The sequence below is a fragment of the Onychomys torridus genome, chromosome 2 (genome assembly GCF_903995425.1).
Source record: "Onychomys torridus chromosome 2, mOncTor1.1, whole genome shotgun sequence".
In the NCBI taxonomy this organism is placed as follows: Eukaryota; Metazoa; Chordata; class Mammalia; order Rodentia; family Cricetidae; genus Onychomys; species Onychomys torridus.
Genome location: NC_050444.1, coordinates 13413965 through 13433710, shown reverse-complemented (window position 1 = coordinate 13433710; position 19746 = coordinate 13413965). Strand labels below are relative to the sequence as shown.

Here is a 19746-nt window from a genome sequence, read left to right as displayed (position 1 = left end):
CTGTGAGAGGACTGCTTGCTGGTAAGCCTGATGACCCGAGTTTGATCACCGGGACCATATGCTGGGCCAAGAGAATAGATTCCTACCGATTGCCCCCAGCTGGTATACTGTGGCACGCACCTAGCTAAGTTTTAGGTATTCCTGGTCTGTTCAAAACCTTGACTCAAAAAAACTTCATTCCAGCCTGATATAATGGTGCACATCTTTAATCCCAGCACTCGGGAGGCAGATGCAGGTGGATCTGTGTGAGCTTGAGGCCAGCCTGGTCTACCGAGCAAGATCCAGGACAGCCAGGGCTACACAGAGAAACCCTGTCTGGAAAAAAAAAAAAAAAAGATGTTGTTTTACAGTAAATAATCCAAGAGACTACAAGAATGTCATTGACAGATGTCTTTTATAACCTAATCTCGGAGCGAGCATAGCATCACTTTGAATATGCGTGTGTGTGTGTGTGTGTGTGTGTGTGTGTGTGTATGAAAATGACAACATTATTAACACCAGAAGCCAAGAACACTAAGACCAGTTAGTACTCTTGTCATTTGATCATTAAATATGTATCACTGCATTTAAGGAAGATGCCTGGAAACCCTATTTTTCTTTTCTGCTGCTGAGGAACAATGTATAGCTTTTTACATGCTAGTCAGGGATTCTCCCACTGAGCCAGTTCCCAGGGGGGTTTTATTTTTGAGACAGAATTTTGTTGTGTTGACCAGGCTGGTTGCAACTTACTTTGTAGCCCAGTGTGGTCCCAGACGCACTGTCCTCTCCAGCACTGGGATGGCAGGCTTGCCCTATGTGAGGCTGGAGAGTGAACCCAGGTTTTGGGGCATGTTAGGTAAGCACTCTGCCCACTGAGTGCATCCCTGGCTCACTGTTCCTCATGTTCTTGATGTTTGTGTACTGCACTTTGGTGTCTGTTGGTAACTGTCTCTTCTGGGTTATTTGGGAGGAGTGGCATCTTATTGATCAGCTTTTTTAAAAAATATTTATTTTACCTATTTATTTTTTTTTTTGCCACAGCTGAGGATCGAACCCAGGGCCTTGTGCTTGCTAGGCAAGCCCTCTACCACTGAGCTAAATAAATATTTATTTTTATGTGTATGGATGTTGCCCGTGTGTATGCCTGTGCATCACATGTATTCCTGGTACCTACAGAAATACGAGGGCCAGAAGAGGGCATCAGATCCCCTGGAACTGGAGTTACAGAGCACTGTGAGCCACTGTGTGGGTGTTAGGAATTGAACCGTGTCCCCTGCAAGAGCAGTCTTTCCTCAGCCCCCGATGAGCTTATTCTTGAAGGCTCAGTCCTCAGTGCCACTCTGTAAGGAGCAAACAAACTGCTGCTGCTGGGCAGCTGCTGGGCCTCGTCCAGCGGGAGCTGCACAGCAAACCTATTGCCTTTTTCTGCTCTCTTCAGGCATCCTCGACTTCCTGTAGATTTTTCTGGCCTTCTCTTTCACCAGCCCACACTTGAGGCAGCTTGCAGCTTCCCGTCTTATCTGGAAGTCATCGAATAAGCTGTTTTAAGGAAAGGAGCTTTGTTTCCTTTTGGTTTTTGTTTGGGTAATGCTGGGTATTGAACCTAGGGCCTGCTAAGCAAGTGCTATGCCACTGAGCCATATAATTGGCCGCTAATATAAGCCACTGTGTGTACATTGAGGGTGTGTGGTACTTAGAGCCTTGTTGTATAATAGGTTATATAATTACAATAATATCTCATTGTGGTTTATTACTACTTTTTTTTTTTCATGAGAGGCAGGAAGGGAGATTAGTTTTCAGCATGATTGTACTGGAAATCTAGACAAGACACACCAAGCAGCAGGCATCTCACACCCATCATCCCAGGGATTTGAAGGAAGCTATTGAGTGTAGGTAAGGGCAAGCGGGGAGACGTACACAGAATTAAGTAGTCCTGATCAGGTTCAGCTTTTTTTTTTTTTTTTTTTAGCGGAGGATTGAACCCAGGGCCTTGTGCTTCCTAGGCAAGCACTCTACTACTGAGCTAAATCCCCAGCCCCAGGTTCAGCTTTGTTTTGCTATTTTCTTCAGTTTTGTTCTGTGAAATGGCTCCCTTAACAAGTCCTCATTGGCGGATTGCTGGAGGGACCATATGGTTCCCTTGCAGGATGTTTGCTTGTGCTTAGGGGAGTTTGGGAAGCGGGTTAGTTCCCTGGAGGGAGTAATGCAGTCTGCATCTAGGGGCTGTCTCATCCGGGCCTATCTGTCTGTAGGGCTCTGCTGTGTTTAAGGATGTCTGGAGGCTTGAAGGCTCTACTCTAGGATGGTAAGGGCCTGAAATCTGCAGAACCCACAGAAAGGTCTGCAGACTGATTGCTCAAAAGACCGCTTTTGCTCATTTGGAAACTGCTGCTTTTTCTTTGTAGTCTTGATTTGAGTATGGTTTTGGGGCCAAGATTTGCTGATCTATTGCTTTGGGTCTGAGGCAAGGAAGAATTTAACAGTTGTGGGTGTGTGTGGCTGCATTGTGGCCAGGAAACAGAGAGCGTAGTTTTAATTTGCACATGCTTAATGACTAATGATGTCCATGCTTTGGTTGGTAAAGTCTCTTTATATTTTTTCTTTTTTTTTTTTTTTTCTCGAGACAGGGTTTCTCTCTGTAGCTTTGCGCCTTTCCTGGAACTCACTTTGTAGACCAGGCTGGCCTCGAACTCACAGAGATCTGCCTGCCTCTGCCTCCCGAGTGCTGGGAGTAAAGGCGTGTGCCACCATTTCCCTATTTTTAATACTTTTGAGACAGGGTCTTGGTATATTTTTTGGCTAGCATGGAACTTGATATGTAGACCAGGCCATCTCCAAGCTTGCAGCCATCCTCCGGCCTCTGCCTCCCAAATAGTGGGATTGATGCTGTGAATCTCCATGGCTCACCAGTTAAGAGCACTGGCCGTGGGTCTGGTGAGATGCCTCAGAGGTAAGAGCACTGACTGCTCTTACAGAGGTTCTGAGTTCAATTCCCAGTAACCACACATTGACTCACAGCATAATGAGATCTGGTGCCCTCTTCTGGCCTGCAGGCGTACATGCAGGCAGAACACTGTATACATAATAAACAAATAAATCTTTAAAAGAAAAGACCACTAGCTGCTGTTCAGAGGACCTAGGTTGATTCCCAGCACCTGAGTAGCAGCTCACAACTATCTGTAGCTCCAGCCTGGAATCTGATGCCCTCTTCTGACATTCGAGGGCACCGGGCATGCATATGGTGCACAGATGTACATGAAGGCAAAACACCCAAATGCATATGCATAAAATAATAATACATTAAGAAGATAAGGTAAAGAGAGAAGTATAATGTTACATAAGTGTATCCTCACTTTTGGTGTTCCTCTGTGGTTTATTTTAGGGTAGATACAACAAGAATTGAATACTCCATTCCTTTAAGAGAAAACTGGGCTCTACCATACTTTGCATGCCAAGTTGCTGCACTTACAGGCTATTTAAAAAGAAACTTAAATACTTATGCAGAGGTAAGACACAAATCTGTTTTATATATCAAAGCTAATTCTGATGCTCGGCTGGTTCTGATCCTTTGCAAGTGTGGTACATGTTTTGTTTGTTTTGAGACAAAAATCTCCTGTAGTCCAGTCTGGCTTCAAACTCATTATGTAGCTGAGGCTAGGCCTTGAGCACTTAATCCACCTGCCTCCATGTAGGATTGTAGTTGTTGACAACCATGCTGGACTGTGGTGCATAATTTTAAAGTAAGGCATATTAGGAGTTTACTTACACTAAGTGAAGCATGTTACAATGTAACATGTGTGTAGGTAGTTGTTATATCATGTTTTTTCTGTAATCTGATGGCATCTAATTATTTTTAGGAAAATAGATGTTATATTGCTTTTAGTATGGTTACTTGACAATTACATGAGGAATATCTCACTTTGGAAGTTAATCTATTCGAGTATTGTTTTTGCCATTTCTCTTACTTCAGGAACATTTATGCCCTGTAGTATAGGTGAAATTACTAAGGCCACTCCACGTAGTTAAAAGGGAGGTTTATTTTGTGGGGTAACTTACAAATGAAGGGGTAGGTTGCAGGGTCTGGCAAAGGTATGGCACAGTCCGGCGGTGTTCTCTGGAGAACTCTCTCGGCCTACCTCCAGTGTCCAGGGTCCCAGAACCAAGAGAGGCCTTTCCTCTCGATCCTGGGTCTTCCACTTCCTTCCTCCGCCCTGCCTTGTGGGTGTTACCATTACTGAAGACTCAATGGGGTTGGAACTTCCAGGCCAATGCTGGGATGGCTACCCACTACACTGTAGTCCTCAGAACCTAAAGAAATACTACTGAAGAGGCAGTGGTGGTGGAGGATGGCAGTGGTGTAAATTTTGATGGCAGTGTGGCATATTCTTTTGTTCTCTCATGTCTTCCCTGACTGAGATGTAGTAGGTTAGTCAAAGTTGAAGGAAACATCCCTCCCAGATCATCTAGACTCTTAATTTTTTTTTTGAGCTGAGGATCGAACCCCAGGCCTTGCACTTGCTAGGCAAGCGCTCTACCACTGAGCTAAATCCCCAATCCGACTCTTAGTTTTGTTACTGTTATTACCACAACCCTATTAGCAGTTGCCTATAGACAGTACCACAGGATGACTTTAGTAAGATGCATGTCTGCAAAGGCAGCTATTGATCTCGAAGTTGACTGGAACGCAGCAGCCCTTTGGCAGTTTGCCTGCCTGTCTTAGATAAAAAATTCCTGTCTGGCTCTGCGGACTCCTCATGGGAGACCTTGCCTTGTTGGAGGAGAGAACACAGGGAAGGTGGGAAGGGCGGGAGGCGAGGGTGATCTGTGATTGGTATGTAAAATTAATAAAAAAAAATTTCTTAATTAAAAAAAAATTCCTGTCTAGGAAGAGACCAGAGAGACAAAACAATGTCTACTGATAAAGCTGACTATCTGGAATACAGGGCAGAAATGATGGCAGGGTGTGGTTCCATGGTCGCTAGCTTGTGCAAGCACCATCACCACCCAAAAATCAGTGGGAGGAATTAATTGGATTCTTCCTCTATTTTAAATCTGCATTTGTACTTTATGTTAATAAGAAGTGGACACAATAGGAAATGGAAAGGTCATAGTCTTCTTACTGTAGATCCATGTGCAATGATAGCTATTGTGGAATGTTATTTTAACTGTGTAAGGGTGTGTTACATTGGTTTATGCTGTGGAATGTTACTTTAACTGTGTAAGGGTGTGTTACATTGGTTTATGCTGTGGAATGTTACTTTAACTGTGTAAGGGTGTGTTACATTTGTTTATGCTGTGGAATGTTACTTTAATTGTGTAAGGGTGTGTTACATTTGTTTATGCTGCATTTGTTTAACGATGTAAGGATGTGTGTTTCATTATGTAATGGTGTGTTGCTGTTTCACCTTGCCTGCCTGTGGCACCTGGTCTAATAAAAAGCTGAACGGCCAATAGCTAGGCAGGAGAGGGATAGGCAGGGCTGCCGGGCAGAGAGTAAATAGGAAGAATGAAAAAAGGGGAAGAGAGAGTGAGGGAGACAGCAGGGTCAGAAGCAGACACAAGAGGCAGTGAAAGTAAGATACACAGAAAAGAAGTCAGAGGGTAGAAAGCCCTGAGGCAACAGGTAGATAAAGAGAAACAGGTTAATTTAACAGAGCTAACCAGAAACCTGCCTAAGCTCTGCCAAGCATTCATAACTAATAAGAAGTCTCCCTATCATAATTTGGGAGCTGGTTGGTGGCCCAAAACCAAAAACCTGGTACAGATAGGATCGTTTTTGACCATGTATATATAATTCACTTTACAAAACTTAAAATATTAAGCCAGGTATGGTGATGCGTGTCTTTAATCCCAACACTCAGGAAGCAGAGGCAGAAGGATCTCTGTGAGTTTCAGGCCAGCCTGGTCTACATAGTGAGTTCCAGGACAGCCAGGGCTACATAGTAAATAGACCCTCTCTCAAAAAACAAAACAAAACAAAACAACCCAAAAAACCAAAAAAACTTAAAAATAATAAGTGCGGCATAGCATGAAACATTGCAATGAAAAAACATTTTATAAGAATAACAATATGGTATAAATGGGGTAAAGTTGGGGGCTGGAGAGATGGCTCAGAGGTTAAGAGCACTGACTGCTCTTCCACAGGTCCTGAGTTCAATTCCCAGCAACCACGTGGTGGCTCACAACCATCTGTAAGGAGATCTGGTGCCCTCTTCTGGCCTGCAGGGGTACATGCAGGCAGAACACTGTATATGTAATAAATCAAATCAAATAGATAAACAAACAAATAAATAGTTTATAAAACTATTTTATAGGAGCATAGCTAGGTGTTGTAACTCACACCTGTGCCCCAGCACCTGGGAGGTGGAAAGTAGGGGTTCAGGATATTCTTAATGACATGATGAGTTCAAAGCCAACCCTGTCAAAAGGATAAAACAAAAATAATCCCCCTAAAAAGTAAGATCAGATGGACATGAAGGTACACACCTGTAGTGCCAGCAGCACATGGACAATTGGAACAGCACCAGGTTCAAGACCAGCCTTGGCTCCAAGCCCTAAACCAGCCTGTGTGTGCAGCGTGACTCTGCCCGGAGACTGCAAGCCTGACAGCCTGAGTTTGATGTCCAGGACCTAACGGGGGAAGGGAAGGACCAAGACCACAGAGTTGCCCTTTGGCCTCTACCTGTGTGCACCCTCATACACATTAATAAAAACAGTTGACAGATTTTACTAAAAAGTTACTCATCTTTTTAGGCAACAGTTTGTTTTAGTTCAAAATAAACACCAGAAAAGCAGCTTTGGCAGTTCATTTTTCCACACTAAGAACTGGTGTTTAAAATTTAAAGACCCTGCGGTTGGGGATTTAGCTCAGTGGTAGAGTGCTTGGCGCAAGGCCCTGGGTTCAGTAGCTCCGCGGGAGGGGAGGATATTTAAAGACCTGTGCTGTAGCTACAGCTCCATGGTAGAATACTTGAGGGCTGAGGCCTTGTGTGTGATGCCTAGCACCAGAAGGAAGCACTGGACTATGGGAAATAGCTCTTACAGAGCTGAAATATGTTCATGTTTTTCATGAAAATGAAACATTCAAGGTATAAAAGGTCAGTAGTATGTATTAAGTAAAGAGAAGTAGCGTCCAGTTGTGCATGGTTGATGAGTACAGCATTGGAGGAAAACAGGCCAAACCTAGTTAGGAGCAGAGCCTTGGCCAGGCATCCCTGAACTGATCATTTTTAGGAAAATAAAATAAGCATGGACGAAAACAAAAATACTATTTTAGGACAAAAGAAGCTTCCATATTAACAAAAGCTTAACATCCACTCCACTAATTTCTTTTAGTTTTGCTTCCGCTCTTGACATGAAAAAAAATTGTGCTCAAACTCTTTTGTCCTACGCCTTTGTAATACAATTTGGAGGATGGGTGCTGATTTCTCTCTGTGTTTTGTTAAGATACTGTTGGTTTTGTCACACACACACACACACACACACACACACACACACACACACACACACCAGAGACTCTCTCTGTAGCCCTGTCTGTGTTTTAGAACTTACTATGTAGACCAGGCTGGTCTTGAACTTGTAGATATCCACCTACCTCTACTTCCCAAGTGCTGTATGAAGACACCTGCACACCTGGCTGGTTTTGTGACTTTAAAAGTGGCTTCCGGTGCTGAAGCTCCTTGGGTCCTGACAGCAGTCAAGTTACTGATCTCAGTTGCCTTTTCTCCAGCGGTTTTGCTACCTGTTGATGAGTGCGTCAACGTACACGTTCATGATGGTGTGGGAGCACAGCCACTACGTCTTGTTTCTTCAAGCAGTGTCTTTGCTGCTGCTGGATGTGTTCTCAGAGGAACAGAGTGACAAGGTAGTATGACACGTTGAAATGAGGAATTTCAATGCAAAAACTAATGTTCTTAGAACATTGTCTTTTATGTGCCTCCATCCCTTATTCTCAGCTGTTCAGAATTCTGATGAGCATCAAGATTTAAATTATTTGTACAGAGATAACCTAATATAAAGATTTAATAACCCAAACTGTGCACCTGGTTCAGTGGCAGAGCATGCAAAGGCCCTTAGTTTAGTTGTGACACTAAAACCCTCAAAACCTACCACTTCCAAGCCGGGCGGTGGTGGTGCACGCCTTTACTCCCAGCAGTCGGGAGGCAGAGGCAGGCGGATCTCTGTGAGTTCAAAGCCAGCCTGGGCTACAGAGTGAGTTCCAGGAAAGGCACAAAGCTACACAGAGAAACCCTGTCTCAAAAAACAAAAACAAACAAACAAAAATCCTACCACTCTCCAAACAGTCATTAATCAAGAATCTAGTTGTTGTCCTAACTGCTCAGCTGAATGGGTGATGATAGCAGGGGCTGCAAGAGCTGTGGAAGTAGCCACCACTGGAAGCAGGGCTGTGGAGCTGCACTGTCAAGTGGTGGAAACATTACATCTGCATTCCTTAGCTTCAGCAGGAAGGAACTGTTCTGTTGGGGTCAAGAACTGACAGTCTGTTAGGTAAGGGTTGGAAGAAGGGCAAGCTAACAAGAGAGCCAACATCTTTGTCCTCCAGCTTTACACTTTCCCTGTTGCCAGAGCTTCATCTGGAAAGGAGAACTGTAGACAGAAGGGAGAAGTGGGCTGTGAGCTGAGCTCCTCTGTAACTGCGCACACTTGTATGGAATTAGCCACGTCAAGAATCAGACATTATCAACACCAGAAGATTAGTACACACACACCCTCTCTCCCAGGCATACTTAGTATTCTTCAAGGATATCATGACTTGTATCAGGGAAATCTCTCTTTTCAGATTTTTTTTTTTTTTAAGTTATCTTTTTTTGTTTTGTTTTTCCAGACAGGGTTTCTCTGTGTAGCTCTGGCTGTCCTGGAACTCACTCTGTAGACCAGTCTGGCCTTGAACTCACAGAGATCTGCCTACCTCTGCCTCCTGAGTGCTGTGATTAAAGGTGTGCGCCACCACTTGGCACCTTTTGTTATTTTTTGAGACACGCTCTTGCCAAGCAGTCCAAGCTGGCCTTTACTCATAATCCTGTGCCAGCGTCCAAGGCTGGGTTTGCTGACCGTGCTGTACCATACCCACACAAAACTGACTTGATAACAGAAAGTCACCCGAAACTACAGTATGGCAGTAAGCAAGGTGCTTTAGCTTTCTCTTAGGATTTTAGAGCTCTTCATTTCTATAGAATGCTGAGAAGAAAATGCTAAGTCCATTATACACTACAACGGCAAAAATTTGGATGGAACCCTTCCTAACGCTGCCCTAAATTAGAGCAGAGCATTTGCTTGTAATTACTATTTTTAAAACTCATTTTATTCTCATTTATTTTATTTTTGTTCCAACAGGTGTATGAAGTCTATAAAATCTATGTATTTTCTCTCTTCTTGGGGTATTTACTACAGTTTGAGAATCCAGCTTTATTGGTGTCTCCTTTATTAAGTTTAGCAGGAGCATTAATGCTTATTAAGTGCCTTCAGGTAATTAACACTGCTGTTTTAAAGAAGTAGTCTGATTATTTTAAATTGTTGCTTTTTATACCTCCCACCTGTGTTGATGTGATTTTGTCTTTCCTTTGTAGCTGAATGGGAAAAAGGGAACCTTTGTGGCTAAAGTGATCAAAGTGGTGAAGTTTTACCTGGTGTGTACTCTGCCGCTGACCCTAAATCTTATAATGAAGGTGAGAACTGAGATCCACATCTACATCAGTCTGAGTAGTGAAATGTATTGTGCCAGCTTTAATGAGAATGACCCCCTAGGAAAGGCCTAGAGTACATACAAAATTATCTTCTACAACACAGTGAGTCTGAAGCTAGTGTCCGCTGCATCAGACTGTGTCAGAAACCAAACAAACCAAGAAAAATTTCCGGAGCACGGATTATTTGAATCAGTTCTCCCAGGTTGAAATTTTCATACTCTCAAAATGCCATTTTTTGTTTAAGCATACAACAAATGTGTTCATAGTGCATATTCTGTGCTATTTAGTTCACTGTTTTTTTAACCTGGCTGTATTTTCTATCATTAGTAATTGGAAATAAATATATTGTTTTTTTTTTTTTTTTTAAGATTTATTTATTTATTATGTACACAGAAGAGGGCGCCAGATCTCATGACAGATGGTTGTGAGCCACCACGTGGTTGCTGGGAATTGAACTCAGGACCTTTGGAAGAGCAGTCGGTGCTCTTAACCTCTGAGCTATCTCTCCAGCCCCGAAAATAAGTATATTGTTAAAAGACAGAGCTGAACAGTGGTGATGTCTTTAATCCCAGCACTCGGGGGCAGAGGCGGGTGGATCTCTGAGTTTGAGGCCAGCCGGTCTATAGAAGGGGTTCAGGACAGCCAGGGCTGTTACATGGAGAAACCCTGTCTCAAAACCAAAAAGAAAAAAGAAAAATGAAAAAGCATAGGCATTAGGTATAGAGAGTATTCTTTGTTTAGATAATGTTTATTTGTTTGTTTTCTGTGAGAATGATACCTCACAATTTGGCCATGGTGCCTGATTGCCTGATTCTCTCTCTTCTAGACGTTTGTCCCACACAAAGAAAATGAGCATGTGCTGAAATTCCTTGAAGTAAAATTTGGATTAAATGTGACTAAGTAAGTTTAACATTTGCAAGTTCACCTAATCTATAACACCCAGAAAATAAAAAGAACACTTGAAGGGAGGGAGTGTGTACCTGGTTACATGTCACCTAGAAAATAGTTTGGATATCCTATAGAAGATTACTTTTTGGTTTTGGTTTTGTGGTACTGAGGATTGTCTCCAGGGCCTTGCAAATTATAGGCAATGTCTTACCACAGAACTATAGCCTCAGCCCTATAGAAAAGACATGCTGTTGATATTTAGAGTGGACGGGCTAGGGAGTAAGTTGGTAGCCCAGTTGGTAGAGCGTTTGACTAGTATGCATGGGGCCCCACTTCTACACCTAGTACTGCAGGAAAAACGTGGTTAGTGCTTGGGACCATGGTTTGAATACCTCATACAGCAGCATAAATAATTTTCTAGTCTCCTAAAAAGTAGATAAACTTTTAACAGCATTATAGTATTTTTATGTAACAATTTATTTGTTGTTGTATGTGGATTGGAAATGTGTATGTGTGAGTAAGCATGTGTTTGCCACAGCACACGTGCAGGGATCTGAGGGTAAGTGTTGGGAGTTAGTTCTTTTCTTCCACCATGGGTCCCAGGTCAAATTCATGTTATGGGGCTTGCATAGGAAGTGTTTTTTGTTTTTTTAGATTTGTTGTTTTATTTCTATTTATTTAATCATTTTTTGTTTTTTGAGATGGTGTCTCTGTGTAGTCCTGGCGGTCCTGGAACTCACTCTGTAGAGATCTGCCTGTCTCTGCCCCCCAAGTGCTGGGATTAAAGGGGTGCATCACCATTGCACAGCCGTTTTTTTATTTTTATTTACGTGTGTGTGTGTGTGTGTGTGTGTGTGTGTGTGTGTGTGTGCGTGCGTGCAGACATGTATGTACAGGCAAATGATGGGACCAACTTCTCTGGAGCTAGGGTTACAAGTGATTGTGAGTCTCAGCTCCAGCTAATGTGGGAGCTGAGGACTGGACTTGACCCTCTGCACGAGCCTCGAGTGCTGTCAGCCACTGGGCCATCGCTCTAGCTTCCTCAGAGTATTTTTAAGTCTTTCCTTTGGTGAAGATTTACGGCACAGTCTAAAGTTAGAATAAGTAAAGGCTTAAAATCATGGCTGGAGAAGTAGCGAAGGGGTAGAGTGCTGGCCTAGCATGTATACAGCCCTAAGTTCGATCTCCAGTCCTGCAGAAAAATAAATAAAATAGCCAGTATACCAGCACCATGTTTCTCTTCAGAAAGCACAGTAGCAGGCTAGGAATACAGTTTAGTAAGCAAGCATTTGACCTCTAACACTGCCAGTGAGAAAATGAGAAGGGCAGAGGGCAGAGGGTGGGGGGTGGGGGTGGGGCGGGCGGCGGGGAAGTGTGTGTTTCACAGAACACTCATTGGGTTTGTAATCATCAGACCAAGAGCTGGCTGGGTTTTGTTGTTGTTGTTGTTTTTAATTAAAATATAATGGGTTTATAATTATTGTTAAATTACTTTTTGTTTTGTTTTATAAAACAAAATGAAAGAAATGACTTTCTGTACGGATAATATATATATATAACAGATGATAGTGGCTTACACGTCTCAAGCTCTAAGAAAGGTTGGAACCTTTTTCTCACTTGTGTGATTATATAGAATTGTAGATAGAATTTCTTATTATGATATAACACAGTTAGCAAATTAAGAGTTTGATGTATATATTTATTCACTAAGATAAAGAATCCTTGAGGAGATCTATAGGCCTGGTGCATAGTGAAAGCTGGTATAGCCCTCCATAAGGGAGGTCTTTTTTCTGTTGACTTTACCCCAACCCTGAACTCATCCTACAACAGTCTTCTAAGGGTGAAGGCTGCTTGAGCCAGTATTTTTATTTATATTATTTATTTATTTTTGAGACAGGGTCTCTTTGTGTACCCTGGCTGTTCTGGAACTCGCTTTTTGTAGATCAGGCTGGCTTCAGACTCACAGAGATCCACCTGCCTCTTTCTCTCTAGTGCTGGGATGAAAGGCATGTGCTACCACGCCAGGCTATGAGCCAATGTTTGTTAGTTATTATATAGTACCTGTAGTCGACATGCCAAATACTAGTTTTGCTATATAAGGTAATGCACTGTGTTGTATGTTGAGACACAGTCTGTTCTCTCAGAAACATTGCCATCCACTTAGTTTTGATCCTCAGGACTGTGGACTGAACCCAGGGCCTTGCACACGCTAGGCAAGTACAGTACTACCAAGCTGTATGTCTACCCCAATTTCATTTTACACATTCAGTATCATGGGTGCTACAAATAGCAAATGCTTTATGCTTAAATGTGCCAGTTCTATATTGGGATTTAGAATTAACCAGAATTTCGGGAAATCTCAGTCTCTAGAGACAGATTTCTTAGAACACCTAAGATGGATGGCTTAATGGTTAAGAACACTTACTGCTCTTGCTAAAGACCTGGGTTTCATTCCTAGTACCCATGTAGTGGCTCAGAGCCATGTCTAACTCCAGTTCCAGTGGATCTGGTATCCTTTTCTGGCTTCCTCCAGCAACAACCACAAATGTGGTACACATACATACATACATACATACATACATACATACATACATACAGGCAAAACACATATAAAATAATAATAGGCAAGCCTTCAAAGTTTTTTTAAAAGATAAGGAATGGTTTCTGTTGTTGTTTGTTTTAAAAAGAAGAAGGAGGAGGGGGGAGGAGGAGGAGGAGGAGGAGCCGCTGCTGCCGCCTAGAGATGATGGCACACACCTTTAATCCCAGCAGAGGGAGGCAGAGGCAGGCAGATCTCTGTGAATTCAAAGTCAGCCTGGTCTACAGAGCAAAAGATGTCCAAGCACTAGGGGGGTGAACTGGTTTTAGTCTGGGGCTGCAGGCAGTAATAGCCCTGGGTTCAGTCCCTAACACCACAGTAATACCATGGTAGCTCCTGGTATTACTTGGTAAGATGGAAAACTGGTTGATCAGAAGTTCAAGGTCGTCCTCAGCTACATAGGGAACTGGCATTCATGAAGGCTTGCTCTCAAATAACAACAGTGATGGCACCATAGCCCCAATATAAAACATTTTAGTAGCATCTGATACCACTGTTTTCCTACTTAGCACATTTTGAAGCTTTAGCTTATTTTTTAAAATGAAGTCATTTTTAAAATAGACATTTTAATCTACCCATGAGTATTTTTAAAAATTTTCTTATTTTATATGTATGAGTGTTTGCCTGCATGTATGATATGTACCACCTCTGTACAAGTGCCCAGAAGAAGGCACTTAATCTCCTGGAACTTGAGCCACAGATGGTTATGAGTCTGAGTACATGTATGTGCACCATGTACATATAAGAGCCCCAGGAGAGGGCATTAGAACCCCTGGAGCTGGAGTTACAGCAGATTGTGAGCCATCATATGGGCGCTGGCATCAAACCCAGGTCCTCTGGAAAAGCAGCCAGTGCTGTTAACTGCTGAGCCGTTCCAAGTGTACCGTGAGCACCCTGAACCACACTCCATCTCTTACCTGGGGGTGTGGTGCAGTGGTAGAAGTGCTTGCCTGGTATGCATGAGGCCCTGAGCTTAATCCTCAGCAACTAGAAAAATACATTTGTATTGGGCTTTATAGACGGTTATGTTTTTACCATATTGGCCACTCTATAAAATATCCATGTCAGCTACTTAAGGAAGTAGTAGACTGAATTTTGCTCACAGTTTCATAGACTTCTTCAAGAATTTTGAAAAATTGTGTGTGCTTGTGTGCACGTGCAATCGCATGTATGTGTAGGTCAGAAGTCAAAATTTGAAAGTTTTCTTTTCTTCTTCCACCATAGTGTTAAACTCAGGTTTTCAGGCTTGATGGTATGCTTTTACCCACCAAGCTACCTTACTGGCCCCAGGTTCCTAGATCATGACTGTGCATGGTCATTTGGTTCACTGTTTCTGAGCCATGGAGACCACCATATGATGAAGGTTAGGAAGCAGAAAAGAGGAAAGGGGAGGGGCAAGATGACCTTCAGAGGCATCTCGCTATCCAGTGACCTGCTTCTTCTAGACAGGCCCCATCTTCTAACGTTTCCTGCCCCCCAATCATGCCATCCCATTATGAATCCTTCAATCTCATGACCTCATCAGTTCCTCTGCCCTCCACCCTAGGACACTGTGCTATTGGGAATTAAGCTTTCCAGGCACACTCCTTTCTGGATGTACCTGATTTACAAACTGTAACTCTGGTAAAAAGAAGTAGCAGTGTTACATTTGTGCACAATTTAGATGAAGGCCCAGGCTTCATAGTAGCTTAACCTTCTCTCCATTTATAAGTGCATCCTTGCTGTTATGAGTAAGTGGCTTTAGAAAATGTGTTTTATCTTCGTTTTTACTGAGATTTTTTAAATACCTGTATGTTGAGTAGTTGAAAGCATACTTGATTCTAACATCACACATTTTGTCTTTTGTAGGAATTTTACATTGAATTGGCTCCTCTGTCAGGAATCTCTCCAGGCACCATCTCAGGATTTTTTTTTACGATTGACACAATCTTCCCTATTACCATTCTATATTTTAGTGTTAATTATTTGTCTTCTTTCTATGACACAAGTTATTTTTAGGAGGATGAAGTAAGTGTTTATAGTAATCAAGTGTATTTCTAGTTCCTGTATTTTAAAGCTATACAATATTTTAAGGAGTGCGTGAGTGTGCGCGTGTGTCAGTGTGGTGCTGGGTTAATAATGCAGTGCCTTGTGAATGTTGAGTGTATGCTTTCACTAAGTTGCACTCAGATCCAGCTGTTCTTTAGAGACCTGGTTGGGGCTCGGGGTGTAGTGCTGTGCAAGAACACTTACTAGGCAGCACGAGGCCCTGGGTTCGGTTCTGAGGGAAGGAGGGCGAGAGGAAGGTTCTGCTGTGCTGCTCCAAATGACCCAGAACTCATTCCCAAGCAATCCTCCTGACTCAGCCTCCAAATCATTTCAGACTACAGGTGTGTGCACCTCACGTCTTTTCAATACTGTTTGTTTTAGAGCATCGGTTGTTTGTTTTACTCTTTTGGGGGGCCGGCCTCCGAGCTCCCAAATAAATCACACACAGAGGCTTATTCTTAATTATAAATGCTTGGGCTTAGTGTGGCTTAGTTTCTAGCCAGCTTTTAACTTAAACTTAACCAATCTACCTTTCACCTTGGGACTTTTCCCGTTCTCTTGCTTCTGTAAATCTTACTCTTACTCCATGGTTTGCTGTGTAGCTGGATGGCCGGCCCCTGATGTCCTCCTCCTTCTCTGGCTACTTCTTTTTTCTTCTCTTTTTATATTTCTTCTTCTATTTATCCTTTTTGCCTGCCAGCCCTACCTATTTCTCTCTCCTGCCTCTATTGGCCATTCAGCTCTTTATGAGACCATCAGGTGTTTTAGACAGGCACAGTAACACAGCCTCACAGAGTTCAACAAATGCAACATAAACAAAAGTAACACACCTTAAAATCATGTTCTACAGCAAGCATCTAATTCCACTCTTTTTTCATGGGTCATTATAAATTAATCAGGCAAGCTCATGTTAGCTTTATCCATGTGAATATTTAGAATCCAGCTTTGATGTAGGAATATGTAAGTAATAGATTAAGCTTTTGCAGACTTATTTACTAATTTACTAAAATTTTTACTTAATTAAAAAGAAAGTATTTGACTGGGTGTGATGGCTCATGCCTTTAATCCTAACACCTGGGTGGCTGAGGCAGGCTGATACATGATTTTGAGGCCAACCTGGTCTACAAAGCACAATCCAAGATAGCCAGGGCTATACAGGAAAACCCTATCTTGGGAGATTGAGATACTCATATATATATATATATATATATATATTACAGCACAAATCACAGTAGTAGCTTCATTATAATTAAATTGAAATGAAGCTACTACTGTGATTTGAAATTACTGTCAGTTTTTCTGAGTATAATGGGGCATGCCTATAATCCAAGCATTCAGGAGACTGAGTTGAATTTTGAGTTCAAGGGCAGCCTAGACCAGATACTGAGAATCTATCTCAAGAAATAAGAAACAAAAGCAAAAAAGCAAAACAATAACAAAATAAAAACCACTGTAAATATAGTTGTTTTTAATGTTTATTATTGCTAGAAAAGTAGTTCAGGATACTTGTAGTGTGCTTGTCATTCCAGCACTTGAGAGGTGAGGACTGGATGTGCTTGCTTCGGCAGAACATATACTAAAATTGGAACAATTCAGAGAGGGGAAGACTAGGTCTTGAGTTCAAGGCCAGCCTTGCCTACATACCAAATTCAGAGCTGTATGAGACACCATTGCAAAAATCAAAAATAAATGCATAGAAGAACTACTATTGTCAGGTGCTTCCCGGTCAGTCTCCCCTCTTACTCCCCTCTTACACATGCTCCCTTACAGGCTGACAGTACACACAGCACTTGTTTAATATACAGACCTATGCTTGAGACCCCAGCACTACAGAAAAGGAAAAAATATCTTGAAGCAAGGTGTGGTAGTACACACATGTAATCTCAACTCTGTATAGCTTAAAGCAAAAGGATTTCCTGGAGTAGAGACAAGGTTAGCTACAGAATGTGTTCTAGGTCAGCCTCAGCTAGAGGTGAGCCCTGTGTCCAAACAACAATGAAAATGAACACACAGAAAGGAAGATGGTAGGGCATAGCTTCTTGACTGTGAAGGTTAAGTATATTGCTTAGCATTGCTAGTTCAGGCATGCTTGACCTTAGAAAAAGAGAAGAAATTCAGTTTTAGGTATAGCTTTCAAAGATGATGATGTATCTTTGAGTTTTCATGTATATTTTTCCAAACTGTTAAAAACATGTTTCCTTTATATAGTGGTAAATCCCAGAAAGAAACTGTAACTCTTGAAGATGGAAGAATTGGAGAAAGGCCAGAGATAATTTATCATGTAATTCATACTCTTATACTGGGTTCTCTTGCAATGCTTGTGGAAGGGTAAGTGCATTTGTTTAATCAGTTGTTACAAAACTCATTTTTTTCCTATGGATAGCTAGTGAGTACATGTAAAACAGTTTCTAGTCTAGGGGACCTATTTTCATGATATATCTGAAATCTCTATCTGCCCCATGTGCTTGTCCTAAGGGTTCCACTGTTTGGTTTGTTTTTGTTTTTGAAGCAAGGTCTCACTATTTGCTCTGGCTGTCCTGGAACTCTGTAGACTAGGCTGTCCTCAAACTCAGAGATCCAGCTGACTGCCTCCGGAGTGCTGGGATCAAAGGCATGGGCCACCACCCAGGCTAGGATCACACTGTGTTTTAAAGTGTCAGCACACTGCAGGTCACCTGTGAACTGGAGCTTTGGGGCCAAAGCGAAGTGGAAACCCATGGATGGTTCATCTCAGCATCGACACAGAGCAGATGTGGCCTGAAAAGGACACCCTCCTAATGGAGTGGTCTCCTAACATCTGTAAATACAAATAAAAGGTCAAGCAAACAAACAAAAAACAGTTTCTGTAACTACATTTAAGAAAGTATAAACTTTTTAGGGCACTAGGCAGTAGTAGGGCACTTGGGAGGCAGAGGCCAGCAGGTCTACGAGTTTGAGGCCAGCCTGGTCTACAGAGTGAGTTTCAAGACAGCCAGAGCATCACAGAGAAACCTTGTCTTGGTGGGGTGGGGGTGGGGTGGAGGAGTTGGGGGTGGGGCAGCAAAAACAAACCAGCAACAACAATGAAAAAAAATACAGACTTTTAAATTATATAAGTAAAATTTAACAAAGATTTTTATACTATAGCTTACTGATATTTAATTATTCATTTATTTGTTAAAACACTCTTGAATGTCTTCTAAGATTCATGCATCGTCCTAAATACTCAAAGTTCAGTGGTAAGCAACATGGACACAGGCTTTCTACTTTGTGTAACTGTTGGCCTAAATGGAGCCAACAGATGTTAATTATACAAAACTAAAGTTATAACTTGTTAGTTGAAGGAAGGGTAAATGGTGCTGTAAGAACATTTGAAGTGAGGATATGACTTGAAAAGATGCTTGAGTGAGGCCTGAACGGTGAGTAGAAATGAACGTGTGAACAGAAGAGGGAAGTGTATTCCAGGCAGAGGGAATCTCACTGCCAAGCTTTGTAATAGGAAGGTCTGCAGCACATCCTGGAGAGGGGTAAAGAAGGGCGGTGAAGGACAGTGGTCTGCAGTGGGCCTTACTGGGACTGGAGCTGGGGTGGGGTGAGGTAGGGTTCTTTTGTTTTCCCTGGTTTTATTGCTTTCATATGGAAAATGAACCTTTGATACCTGAAGCATGAGCACGCCAAGTGTTTACATTTCTTTCTCATCGTTCTGTTACTGTATGTTCTTCAGTTTGCTAAGGAAAGTATCTGCATGCAGTCAGTTATCATTTCACATCAGTATATGTGAGATGTGTATCATTGTGTTGTATGCCTTCACAGGTGTGCCTGCTCACTAACACCACTAGGCAATGTCTTATGGGATTGCTGTCACATATGCAGTCTGTTGTTGACCAGAACACCATTATGTAGCATACTACTATTAACAGTCAGATAAGGTATGTCACAGTTATATAGGAGGCATATGCAGGTTGCTTTTTGTGAGTTCAAGGTCTACATATCAAGTTGTAGACTAGCCAGAGCTACATAGTGAGACTCTGTTTCCCAATAAAAAAAAACCAAACAACAGCAACAAAATCCCTAAAAACCATATCTCTAATTTATTTGTAAGTTCCTAGTTTTCAAACCTCCCTTATTCCTGTTTCTACATAAGTTCATATCAACTTGTTAATAAACTTCATGAAAATGTATTCCTTGGCCTAAGGTTTTGTTGTTGCTGTTTTGTTTTGTCTTGCCTTGAACTTGAGAGCCTCAAAAAATCTGCTCCCCCTTTTTGTGCAGTGCTAGGGACTGAACCCAGGACCTTGCACTTGCCAGGCAAACAATGTACTCCTGATCTATACCCCTAGCCCAAGCAGAGGTTTTAAATTTTCATATGTAAGTCACTTTTAGCAAATAAGATGGGATGCCTCTCTTCAGAGTTTAAGATGGTAAGTTCAGGAGCCCTTAAAGCCATCCCTATTTTGAAACCAATTACAAGTTTGGAAGTTCCCAAAAACATTCTTGGATTCTATTACTGGGACTCATGCAACCAGAAGAGTCTTTGTATTCATGGTTACCGCTTATTACAGTGAAACA

General features: G+C 42.1%; 1 protein-coding gene across 1 annotated transcript in view; it reads left to right on the top strand.

Moving 5' to 3' along the window:
• The window catches only part of Dpy19l4 (dpy-19 like 4), a 63370-nt gene that overhangs the window by 21708 nt on the left and 21916 nt on the right, over positions 1-19746 (top strand). The window contains exons 7-13 of the mRNA XM_036179383.1: positions 3362-3485; positions 7709-7843; positions 9334-9465; positions 9567-9665; positions 10510-10583; positions 15019-15177; positions 17407-17526. Coding sequence (XP_036035276.1) covers positions 3362-3485; positions 7709-7843; positions 9334-9465; positions 9567-9665; positions 10510-10583; positions 15019-15177; positions 17407-17526 — 843 coding nt within the window. The remainder of the gene's footprint in view (positions 1-3361; positions 3486-7708; positions 7844-9333; positions 9466-9566; positions 9666-10509; positions 10584-15018; positions 15178-17406; positions 17527-19746) is intronic.